At 32.8% G+C, this 13,258-nt stretch overlaps 1 protein-coding gene across 1 annotated transcript; it reads left to right on the top strand.

The window, feature by feature from the left end:
- Window positions 1–5,055: 5,055 nt before the first annotated feature.
- LOC133200181 (ficolin-1-like) lies at window positions 5,056–8,619 on the top strand. Its single transcript, XM_061335971.1, has 5 exons — window positions 5,056–5,074; window positions 5,172–5,332; window positions 6,513–6,609; window positions 7,235–7,390; window positions 8,179–8,619. Exons 2-5 carry the CDS (start codon window positions 5,183–5,185, stop codon window positions 8,433–8,435), a joined length of 660 nt encoding a protein of 219 aa, XP_061191955.1. The 5' UTR covers window positions 5,056–5,074; window positions 5,172–5,182; the 3' UTR covers window positions 8,436–8,619.
- The last annotated feature ends 4,639 nt before the right edge of the window (window positions 8,620–13,258 follow it).

Below are 13,258 nucleotides of genomic sequence, written 5' to 3'. Positions count from 1 at the left end.
TCCCTAAACATTTTCATAATATTAAGCAAAGATCGTTTTGTCTACGTTGTTCAAAGGGACGTAATTTGAGTTCTCGGACTTTGTAACAAAACTTAGATTATGCAAATTTCCAAATATACATTCAATCACAAGGACAAATTGTATATAAAAGCTGTCCTTGGAGTGTGGATGGTGGGGGAATATTTTAAATACATTGACAAGTAAAATAACTAAACATGTTAAATACAAGTAGAATTACACCATACTGCACTCTGCTGCAATACAATGCGACAGATTGTGATGCCTGTCAAAGTGTCCAATCAAAATAAACTTAGTCAATTGTTTTTCTTAATAGAATTTTAAAAAAATGATTGAATACACATACTTTTTTTCATTTTATGTTTTGAAAAAAAAAGTTTTCAAAAACAGACTAGAGAGCATTGATTTTATTAACATATTCTTCAATATTTGTTCTCTTAATGATATGAATCAAAAATTAACAATCAGTAAATAAGTCGAAGAACTTTCACAAAGTTACTTGTTGCTGTTTTTTTAAATCGAATAACTAGTTTGTGTATGCGTAAAACACATCCAGAAGAAATGAACACTCCTTTTTTAACTGATGAGTGGATGATTTTTTTTTTTTGATTTTTTTTTTTGTTGCAAGAAAATTTATACTGTTTACCTTAATAAGAATTTAACTTCATTTTATTGCACTATACTACAGTGCATTTTTATTGAAAGAGTGATTTGGATATATGCGAAACATCCCAAGGAAAATTTTCTTTAATTGCAAGCTAATTAACTTTGCTTTTAGATAAAAATATAACTGCCCTACAATGCATTGCATTGTAATACTTGATGTACTGTCTAATTAAAACAAACTTAGTCAATTTTTATTATCAGGCAAAACTGAAAAAAATATAAACTTTCTTGTTTGACTGATGAGTGAATATTTTGAGACTCAAACAAAGCGCCGAAGGACTTTGTAGAACAACCAAAGACGCTTTTCAATACTGCTTAGCGAGATAAGCTCACACTAAGTACTTTACACGCGACATTACCGTTATTTACTCGGACTTCAACTCATGGTCATTGTGTGAATGTATCTCTAACGTCTTATATATAGTATACAAGCCTGTTACTCGTTAGCATTCCTTAAACATTTACATAATATAAAGCAGAAAGCAAAGATCGTTTTGTCTACGTTGTTCAAAGGGACATAATTTGAGTTCTCGGACTTTGTAACAAAACTTAGATTATGCAAATTTCCAAATATACATTCAATCACAAGGACAAATTGTATATAAAAGCTGTCTTTGGAGTGTGGATGGTGGGGGAATATTTTAAATACATTGACATGTAAAATAATTGTGTCTGTTTAAACATGTTAAATACAAGAAGAATTACACCATACTGCACTCTGCTGCAATACAATGCGACAGACTGTGATGCCTATCAAAGTGTCCAATCAAAATAAACTTAGTCAATTTTTTTTCTTAATAGAATTTAAAAAAAAATGATTGAATACACATACTTTTTTCATTTTATGTTTTGAAAAAATAAGTTTTCAAAAACAGACTAGAGAGCATTGATTTTATTCACATATTCTTAAATATTTGTTCTCTTAATGATATGAATCAAAAATTAACAATCAGTAATTAAGTCGAAGAACTTTCGCAAAGTTACTTGTTGCTGTTTTTTTTAAATCGAATAACTAGTTTGTGTATGCGTAAAACATCCAGAAGAAATGAACATTCCTTTTCAGCTGATGAGTGGATTTTTTTGGGTAAGAAAATTTATACTGTTTACCTTAATAAGAATTTAACTGCATTTTATTGCACTACACTACAATACAATGTCAATCAATAAAATGAAGTCCATTTTTGTTTTACATGATGTTTTTGAAAATAAGGTTGAAATTGACACATTTTCTAATACAGTTTTCTTTTTAAAAAGTTTTGAAAAACAGACTGGATGGAATATTTTCATTCACATTTTCTTATATGATTGTTCTTTTTCATATGAATCTAAATTAGCAGTGCGGTAATAATGTCGAAGGATCTCTCGACAATTTTTTTCATTGCTGTTTATGCAAGTCGCCTAGTTTGAGTATATGAAAGATTGAAAAAGAGAGAAAATTGTGTTTGACTGATGAGTGTAAATTTTGAGAATGATGCAGATAAGAACCAGGAAGGATAAACGGAATATATTCTGATAACAATACTTAGAGCTGAGTTCTCATCAAAGAACAGTTACTTTTGCTGATTTTTCTTTTTATTGAAAGATTTAATTGGATATATGCGAAACATCCCGAGGAAAATTTCAGTGTCGAGTGATGTTCTTTGATTGCAAGCTAATTAATTTTTCTTTTAAATAAAAATATAACTGTCCTACAATGCATTGCATTGTAATGTTTGATGTACTGTCTAATTAAATCATACTAAGTCAATTTTTATTATTAGGCAAAAGAGTGGGGAAAAAATATAAACTTTCGTGTTTGACTAATGAGTGACTATTTTGAGACTCAAACAAAGCGCCGAAGGACTTTGTAGAACAATCTAAGACGCTTTTCAATACTGCTTAGCAGTACCTGTTTAGTGAGATAAGCTCACACTAGGTCCTTTACACACAACGTTACCGTTCTATTCTCTGACTTTAACTCATGGTCATTGTGTGAATGTCTCTCTAACGTCTTATATATACAATGTATATATGGTCTCAATCATATTTCCATACACCACCACATAATCTCCACACACCACCACATAATCTCCACATACCACCACAAGATCTCCACACACCACCATATATAATCTCCACATACCACCACAAGATCTCCACACACCACCATATATAATCTCCACACACCACTATATATAATCTCCACCACCACATAATCTCCACACACCACCATATATAATCTCCACACACCACCATGTATAACCCATACCACCATATAAAATCCTCACACACTACCACATAATCTCCACACACCGCAATATGTAATATCCACACACCGCATAACCTCCACACACCATCATATATAATCTCCACATACCACCACATAATCTCCACACACCACTATATATAATCTCCACACACCACATAATCTCCAAAAATCATCACATACCACCACATAATATACACACACCACTACATGATCTTCTCACATCACCTCATAATCTGAAGTTGAAAAAAATTACCTGTTCCACTGACATCCAAAAGCAATATTTAGCTGTTACTTTCGTGTCCGAAATTTTTGCCATAAAATTATAAATACAGAAGTAGATGAAGGTTTTTAACTTTAATATTCATATTTGCTATGGGGAAACTAGAGGCACTGATTGAAGCAAAATTACTTCGTGTATAAAATTGATTTTTTATAAGATACTAGTACTTTACATTCCGTAGTACATAATTACATAATTTTTTTTAATCGTCTTATTAATCATAAAGTTTGAGTATCATATCACATTTTAAAAACAAAATAAAAGGTTCAAAAATACAGCTCATATTTTTGTAAAACATTCTGAATACCATTGCGTCTTTTGTTCGTCTACAAAGGTAGATCTTCCATGGCTAATTTCAGTATATTTAAAGAATTTTACATCTAAAAAAGATATCTATGTGATTGATGTTTCATAAATTCCATCGGCATGTCAAACAAAAATCCGTAGGTTTTCTTTTCAAGAGATGAAGGATGAGCATTGGTTGTCATTCTGCATATTGAAAGGAAAATTGATATGTAATTATATTGTTGGGCATAGTTCTTTTCTTTCAGTGTCATTTTAAATACCATCCAATGCATCAAAAGACAAAACTAGCAAATGTGATATTCAGTAGACTATTAAAATTCTATTGTAATGCCGTGAAAAAGAATAAGGAATTCGTCCTTTGATTCAATGTGTGCTTGTAATTTGAGAGAGAGAGAGTGAAACTCGTTTTTAAGATTTTTTTTTTTAAAATCAACCTGCTAGACAGACAGTCAAACATTTATTTTGGAGGCTGTAAATAAACACTCGAAACTGAAATGTACTATCTTTTTAACGTTGGTTATTTTTAATGTTGATTATTTTTAATGTTGGTTATTGAAAAGTCAAAAGATGGCCGAAATATTTGGAGTTCATTTTCTGAAACGTCATTTCACAAACATGATTTTAATGAGCTGTTTAGCGTAGTAGAAAACTACAGGAATTTTATATCGAACCCCAAGAATAGCACTGCTAAAAGAAAATTTTGTTTGTAATGATTTCATACCATTTCAATGATAAGAACTTTACTATCGATACTAAATCCATACAATAAATATGACTTTTATACTTTTGAAGATATAGGCATTTTGCACGCCATTTTCGCCCATCTCCTTTTTAGAGCTTCATGCAGGGGAAGAAGACGGGTGTTAAAGTTAAGTAAGTTAAAGTTAAGTAAGTTAAAGTTAAGTAAGTTAAAGTTAAGTAAGTTAAAGTTAAGTAAGTTAAAGTTAAGTAGTGTAAATACGATAATCAGTTTTGAATCACTTTGAAACTTACTTATAATTGTAAGACGTGAGCTATTCAATTTAGAGAATAAAATTCTGAGTTGCAGTTGAAAAGAGGCCATGAGTGATAGAGAACAGTTTGTTTCATTGAACAGGGGTGTTGCGAAATGTATATTAAAGATAATGATTATGAATATTCATCAGGGAAAAAAACATGTATTAAAACTAAGAACTGGATACCAACTGTGTAGTTTTGCTTTACTATTTCATTCGGAGTGTACTCAAAATATATATAGTTTGAAGTCTCTAACATGACAGCGTGTTTTCTGCATGCGTTTTTAAACATTTTTGTAGTTCTTTTGACCAATGTGTCCTCTTCCCTAGTTTTGCAGAATTTCACAGCTGTACCCCAGCTGAAAGATAAAATTTGTAACAATGAATTTCTTGGACAATTTTCTGCGAAATCTAAGCTATCGTGTGCCACTGAATGCAAAGACAAATGTACATGTTTTGCATATAATCAGGGAGAGGGGAAATGTCGTCTTCAAAAACAGTGTAGTGAAATGTCAGTAACAGGCATCGCAATCGGTTGGAATTATTACCGCACAGTAAAAGGTAATAATGCAATCATATACAAATGTATAAGTAAAATATATTTTTTATAATTTGAATAATTATTGAAATAATTACAGTGAAAACATTTTATTCATAGATTCTTGCAATATGAAATCCTCGGGCGATTTAGCGGCGGACTGTCTAGAACTATACTCAGATGCGTGTTACAGAACGTCAGGAATATTCACGATACGTTCCAAGGATGGCGGTGCTCGACAGGTTTATTGTGATATGGAGACAGATGGGGGAGGCTGGACCGTAAGGATATTAATTTTATTTTCTGAAAGATTTTTTTTAACTCATAAAAGATCTCAAAATAAAACAACAAACAAACAATTAACTAGAGGTACTGTGAGCGAGCTCACAAAATAATACACCTATCGCAATTTTTTTTAAAAGTGCCCTTTCAAATTTTGTAAATGTGATCTTGGTTAGAAAAAAATGACACATTTTTTGGTTATTTGTAGTTTTTCAGGAAAAATGGACATGCAATGTTTCTCCATTGGAAAATTATAGACCTGTTATGAATTTTACACTTTTTATGCTAGTGACCTTGAACTTGCCGAAATTATCTTGGGTCAAGGTCATGACATCTCTTCAGATCATAAGCAATCTCTGTACAAAGTATGAGCTTCCAATGATTTTCCATTACAGAGTTTTAGTCCTGACAAGAATTTTATACTTTTTCTGCCAGTGACCTTGAACTAGAGGAATGACTTTGGGTCAAGGTCATGACACATCCTTGGGTCATAGGCAATCTCTGTACCACGTATAAGCTTTCAGTAATTCTCCATTATAAAGTCAAAGTTATAGCCCAGAAAAGAATTTTATACTTTTTTCTGTCAGTGACCTTGAACTTACCTAAATGACCTCGAGTCAAGGTCATGACACATCATTCGGTCATAAGCAATCCCTGTACCAAGTATGAGCTTCCAGTGATTATCTACTAAAAAGTTAAAACCCGGACAAGAATTTTATACTTTTTCTGCCAATGACATTGTCAGAATAACCTTGAATTAAGGTCATGAGTCATGACACACTTTCGGGTCATACGTTATCACTGTACTAGGTATGAACTTCCAGTGATTCTCCATTACAAAGTTATAGCCCAAACAAGATTACACGGACATACGGACAAGGTGATTCCTGTAACCCCCCCCCCCTCCCCCAAACAAAAAAAAAAACATCGTTTGCGTGGGTATAAAAACTTTTTTTTCTTATGTTGAGGAAACCAATGCAAACTTGTCATCAATTTCATAACCAAAAAAAATGTTAAGAATTGGAATTAATTAACAGAAAATCCTTATTATAAAACAATAAATCTTTAGACCCGCCCATATCAATTTTTATCTGTATATGTCAAACAGTATTCATGAATAGGATCTACTTATTATATACTGGTTGAATGCAACTTTATTGGTAAGTCATACATTTACAGGTAATACTGAAACGCGGGGATGGATCTGTCAATTTCTCTAGGAACTGGGAGGATTATAAAAACGGATTTGGGAACCCCTCCACAGAGTACTGGATCGGTATAAAGCTGTGAAAAAGTTCACTATTAAATAATAAATGTAAAGAAATGTATAGGGCATTTTTATCGTTAGTTCGAAGTTTTGAGTGTGCCTGACAAACAACGGGATGACGTAAGACAATTGTAGAATACTCAATTGATTCGAAACGTAAGAGCATTCTAAAACGAAACAGACTGCTGACAAATATGTTAATGATAACAGGGTACTGCAATTGTGAAATTGTAATACATCGGGGCTCTGATTAGTGATTTGCTATTAGTAACACTTTATATGTCTAATATTAAAGCTGTTTCGAATTTGCAAACATAAATGAACGTAGCACACTTAAGACAAAGACTTACTAGTATTTACAATGCCTGCATATATCTTGGGAGAAGGGGTTCGTATAAGCTCCTTTTATAATTTATATTTATCTGCTTTACTTTCACTGTAGCGGCAGTGAAGTTTTTTTTAATTGTCTTTTCAGAGTCTAACCATGACACCATCATGATAAATTGTGTGAGAAAAGATTTTTTTAGATTACCCACGTATAATATATGCCATAATGAAAGAAAAAAAAGGAGAAAACAGAGGAAAACAGGTCTTTCAGTGGTTTGAAATCAGGATGTTATTTATTAAATTACAGGGAACGAGATGATCCACAATCTGTCCGCGTCATTCTTATACGTCATGATAACTCACGCCAATGGTTCTGTCTTCTACGAGATCTATGATCACTTTTACGTGTCCAGCGAAGCTACTGGATACAAACTGTACATTGGAGATGCCACGGGAACCTTGGGTAACATATTATCTTTTTTGAATTGCTGCTTATCAAGAAAATGACAAGGTTTGTGGAATATTTTTTTTCAAAGCTACAATGAATTGTCATTTTAAAATTATTTGTCTTTTCGGGTACATGTAGCGGGCAGGGTGTAGTTTTTTTTTCTTCTGCGATTTTACACTATGCAGGGGGGTGGGGGGAGGTAGAGGAGAGGGCACTTTCCTAGGACTATTTTCTTCAGATACATGACTCTTCTTACCTTTTAAGAGGAGTTCGTGTTTCCGGGATGGGAGGTTTCTCCATTAATTTAGAAACATTTTAACTGATAAACCGGGGGGGGGGGGAATAAAGCGTTGCATTAAAAAATACATGTAAATAAATAAATAAATAAAACTAAAAGAAGTAAACACATTAATGTTTTGCATCAGTAATATGACCGATTGTTATTGTTATAATGCAGATAACAAAAATTCCGATGTAAGTCAGCTTGCACAAAATTTAGCTGGCTAGTTGTCAATCCTTAGCTTCGCACAATGGGAAAAAACTTATCCCTAATCTGCCTGACGTTCGTGGCGTCAAAGCAATGTACATGGCAAAAGCTAAAAACTCATAAAAGCATCATCTTCCACTTTGTAAATTGAACGTAAAACAAAAAAAAAAAACATTTTGATGCAATATTTACCAGTCTATTTCATGGAAACTTTGGCTCATGCACTAGAAATAAAATATCTGGTTCAGATTGAAGCATTTTAAAAGAGCTATGGACACTTCTTGGTTTGAATAAAATATTCTTTTTCTCCTAACAGGTAATGCAATGACGCCCCCTTCATCTCTTGCTCAGGTCCACTCTATGGGATTCAGCACAATGGATAGGGATCAGGATCAGAATTCCTCCGCTAACTGCGCAACTCTGTCCGGTGGGGGAGGGTGGTGGTACAATAATTGTCATCAGGCCCTCCTGACCGGTCCCTACGCCACCACCGAGTGGATCCGCCCCTGGAGTCCGATGTTCGATGACGGCACACAAATAAAAGCTGTGAAGATGATGTTAAAACGGAAATAATCGTACGGCAAAATAATTTCTAGAAAGTAACAGCTAGGATGGCATGAGATAATAATTTTGATTTTATGGACTTGAACGGATCTGTATATCACAATTCATATATGAATAGTAGAAACAAAAAGACAAGAGTCCCATGAGCCACAATGCTCACCTGAGTATATATTGCCCTTCTGTTCTTCATCAGCAGGGTTTTCGTCAATAAAATTAATGTTCTGCTTTCTGTAAGTTTTTGCAATGAAACATAAGGTTTCGAATTTCTTTAACTTAAAAAGACTCCTATTGACTGTAAGGCCAAAAGCTGAAAGGTCAAGGTTGACCTTTTTTCTTTCACCATCTGCATATTTTTCCAGTTCTTATACCTTTTCTTTTCTTTTTTTTTTCCCTTAACTGGGGGACACAAATTCTCTGAAATTACCTTTCCATAATCTTAGTTTTGGTGGTATTGATTTTAAGAAGACAATTTCTGTTTTGTAAGACTGCTCGTTGTATCTTGCATGCCTCGGTGTCAGTGAGATAGCAAAGCAATGTCTGATTGACGATGTCAAAAGCTTTCAATAACGTTGATGTTGATAGGAGACTTCTGTTCATCTCTATTCTCTAGTACTTGTCTGAATTTGTATACCTGGTCAGCATATGACCTTTATCACATTATGGGGTCTGTGACTATCAATGTATACTGACATGCATTGAAGGAAGAAAAAATTTTACTGGCGAAGTACAGTGTGTATTAGTAAAATGTTCATAAAAATAAAATGTTTCCCATATATGTGACTTCCATAAGCGGGTTGCAATTTAGGTATGTTGACGTTCAACTTATTTTTGTCGACACTTACGTATTTTTATGTCGCGATGAAACTCTTGCAAGAATGTCTATAGTTGTGCTGGAAAGACAGAAGTTATTTGTTGTCTCTATAGCTGAAAATGTACTAATAAGAAGAGGTATTAATAATAATTAATTAGTTAAGTCTTCCGTTCACAACGGAAGACTTATAGTGATTGTATTGTTTCTTTTTATTATTATTATTATTATTATTATTATTATTCCTCCCAAATTTTGTGAGCGCGATTACTCAGAGATGGTTGGATAGATTTTCACAATTTTTCACATGATAGTAGGCTGATATATGAAGTTTATATAAAATTCCGTTTTTTGAAAAATTCACTTCCGGTCCGAAGTTACGGCCGAATTTCCAATTTTTAAATGGACTTTTGTCCGGAATTTTTCTCGAAAACGGTTTGAGGTAAAGATGTGAAATTTACAGGAGTATTAGATCATGACATTCTCTTTGTTTCGAAGTTGTTTTCGTGTGTTTCCGGTACTTCCTGTCCGAACCGGAAGTGAATTTGTGTTTGGTCAATTTTCAACTTTTTTGTTTTTTAATATTTTTTCAAGATATTATTATGTGTAACAGAGGTTATTCTACAAATACTAAATATATAATTTGTTTTAAAATTGGATTGCGCATTTTCTAGATTTTCGGTACCGTCATTTTCCCCATTTACCTAGTGTGTATACAATGGGCAAAGAAAGATAACTCTGACTTGTAAGTGAGAATAGAACTTTCGAGATAAAGGCGGAAATAGTATCGATGACGTCAGAGACATATACACTCTCCATATCAAAATATTTAGACGTTCCATATTCACTCTTCTAAATGTAAGAGTACGTTAGTTACCGCTTCCAGTGCATGTATAGTTTAAAGTTGCCAGTGTAGTGTAAGTCTGTATTGACAGTTAATTGATTTACACATGAATATATCTAAAAAAAATATATATATATGCTAGGTACCTAATTCAAGCAAATATATTATAAGCACTGAATATACATTTATAGTGATGGACAGGCATGCAATTTTATCTATCTCGTATAGTAAGTTCAGAATACGATAGTTATAAGCCTTCTATAATGCAGACGATTTATTATTCTCTATGATTTGAATGCGAAATTATCCCGATTTCCGATCGATATTGAAAAATATTACATACACTCAAACAGGAACTGAGCGATAGAAAATTGTAATACAGTACTGTTTTAAAGCCTTTATTAATAAATTGATATCTGCCACTTAAAAGAAAGAAAATCAATCTATAGATTAGATTTTGTTATACATGTATATTTGATAAAAAGTTAAATTATTTATGACACATGATCTATACTCTATATACCCAAGGAATTATAAAATATGTGAAAAGACGATTCTTGGATTCTTGTGAAATACTCAAAGAGTTTTAAAAAGATATGTGAAAACGCGATTCTGTGTGAAATAATGGTACGCTATATGTTTCTTTTGAAAAAAAAAACATGAAAAAAAAAATTGCACAGGTCTGTTGATATGTGGGATAAGTATACCTGAATGAACACAATTTTATGCAATGATATATAATTATGTTCATGCAACTGACGTCCGTACTTTTCCTTATAATTCATAAAACATAAAACTATCTAATTCCTTTGAACCCCCCCCCCCCCCGTCTTGATTAATATTTGGAGACGCTCGTGCAGCTAGGCATTTGAATTATATATTCGTTTTAAATTTAAATCTGGAACATGTGAATATATATAATTACCATTTACATGTATACAGAATTTCATATTCTATAATGGTAGCTTTGTCATTATGAAATGTTCAATTTACGTCTGAGAGAGAGAGAGAGAGAGAGAGATTCCCTCTTAATCCCGATCCTCCTACCCATTTACATAGACCAAAAATTAGTTCTATATCGGTCACACCCATTCTTTATTAAATGTTTTCTGATTTCATAGTCAGTCATGGTCACATCCTGTATATTTTTCAGCTTAAAAAGTATCACACGAAGTGCACGTGTGTTGACCTGTCAATCAAAATCACTTGACGCTGTACGCACTGCAGTTAAGTAGCCTGAGTTCGAAATGATATTGAAGTATGATCTTTAAGTAAATCTGATGCAACAAACTTGTGAAAAAAATAGAATAAAATAAAAAATAAAATATCTCGGTATTATGAACTTCGATTGTGGGACGTGGAGACCGGTCCTTTGGATGAGATCGTATAAATCGAGGTCCCTTATCGCAGAAGGTGCTGGCATAAAAAAGATTCCTCACTGCTCAATTGCGATAAGTGCTAAAGCATAGGACAAACATTTGCAGTCTCCACCGGCGAGTGGTGGCGTCTCCATGTGAAAAATTCTGGAGAGGGACGTTAAACAACATACGTATAATCAATCAATCAATCAATCGATTGCTGAAGAATTACTGTAATTGAATAACCTGTCTTATAGGTATGCTGTCAAATCTTGATATTATAACTTTACAAAACTCAGTGACTTTACGTTTAATGTGATACTAACTTAATTCATTATATTTTTTATAACACCAACACAATTATGCCAAGACATACACACAGTGAAGTTTATGATAGTACGGTGTTCGTTCGTCTGTTCGTTCGTCTGTTTGTTTGTCTTAGAAATGATTGCAAACAATTTTTTTTTTAAATTGGTAATGATATACGTATATCTCTTATAGGTGCCAAATGTATTATACAAGATTGATAATGAAAATCAAAGTACCTTAAGTACTGAAAGGACTTTTTTCCCAGTTTTTTTTTCTTTCACAGTAAATATGATATGTATGTTTTTTACACAGAAAGAAGCAAATTCTCACAGATTCAGAAGAACGGAAGACTTTTTTGTTGCCATGGCAACAAGAGTCTAGTTATACTTATTTTTTTTTTATATGAAATGATATATGTATGAATTATAAAGTGAACAAATGGTTGATGTTGTCGATATTAATAAGTTGGGCTTCAACTTAAATAAAATCCATGTCAAATTAAACAAATTGTACGTCAGCATATTTAAATTGCATGGCAGCATGAATAAGTTGGATGTCAACATAAATAGACTACATGTCAGCATATAGTAAATTGCAATTCGCATGTGGACACCACATACATGAGGGCATTATTTCATATTTTAATAAAAATTCCTAAAATTTTATCATATCACGTTTTTCTTGCATGCCAACATAATTATGTTGTATGTTGACATGTACAAGATGCTTGTCGACTAAACTATCTTGCAGTAATCTAAGGAAATATGGATCAGAAATATTCCATTATTGTCCACATATTACTGTGAAATATTCTTAGTAATCAAGGATTTCTCAGAACACACGGAGAATAATATGAAGGATACGGATTTAATGAGGATAAATGTCCATTTCAAACCCCAAAATATTTCGATGATACCTTTCCGTTTGTTATGATAGAAAATCGAAGATGTATCATGTTGTAAATTTTGCATTTACCTCCCCCTAGTAATTTCAAAATTTACAACATGATAGATGGTTAACATTAACGAATGGTTGTCGTTATTGTAGGTGTAAACTTAACCCAAATTCATCTCAATTCTGACTCCAGAATTACTTGGCTAATATCAGCGAAACTTAATAAAGAATATGCTTTGGTGTTTGGTGTTAAGGGATTCAATCTTTTCCTTAGAGCGATATATCCTTCCAAGAGGAGCTGATGAAGAAAAAAGCAAAAATAAGATAGAGTCATTTAAAATTCTTCTCAAGAACAGCTAAGCCAGAATTGGTCATATTAATAAGCAAGTATTCTCTGACAGGTAGATTCAGATGGTCTCCAGAGGTAGAGTATGTCCATAATATGTTTGATATGGGAATATATGCCTATATGGGGAAAAATCTTCTCAAAACAATGGGTCATGATTAGTCAATACATATTAATACTAGTATGCAAGCATCCTCAAATATTGCAGTTTTAAGTGTGCGCAACCACGGTTTAGGATGGGGCTGTAATATTGAATCGGAGATATATATAGAA

The sequence above is a fragment of the Saccostrea echinata genome, unplaced genomic scaffold (genome assembly GCF_033153115.1).
Source record: "Saccostrea echinata isolate AGI-Se365-2 ecotype Australia unplaced genomic scaffold, CSIRO_AGI_Sech_v1 ptg000002l, whole genome shotgun sequence".
Taxonomy (NCBI): Eukaryota; Metazoa; Mollusca; class Bivalvia; order Ostreida; family Ostreidae; genus Saccostrea; species Saccostrea echinata.
The sequence above is the reverse complement of the archived record's forward strand: the minus strand, read 5'-3'. Positions and strand labels throughout refer to the sequence as shown.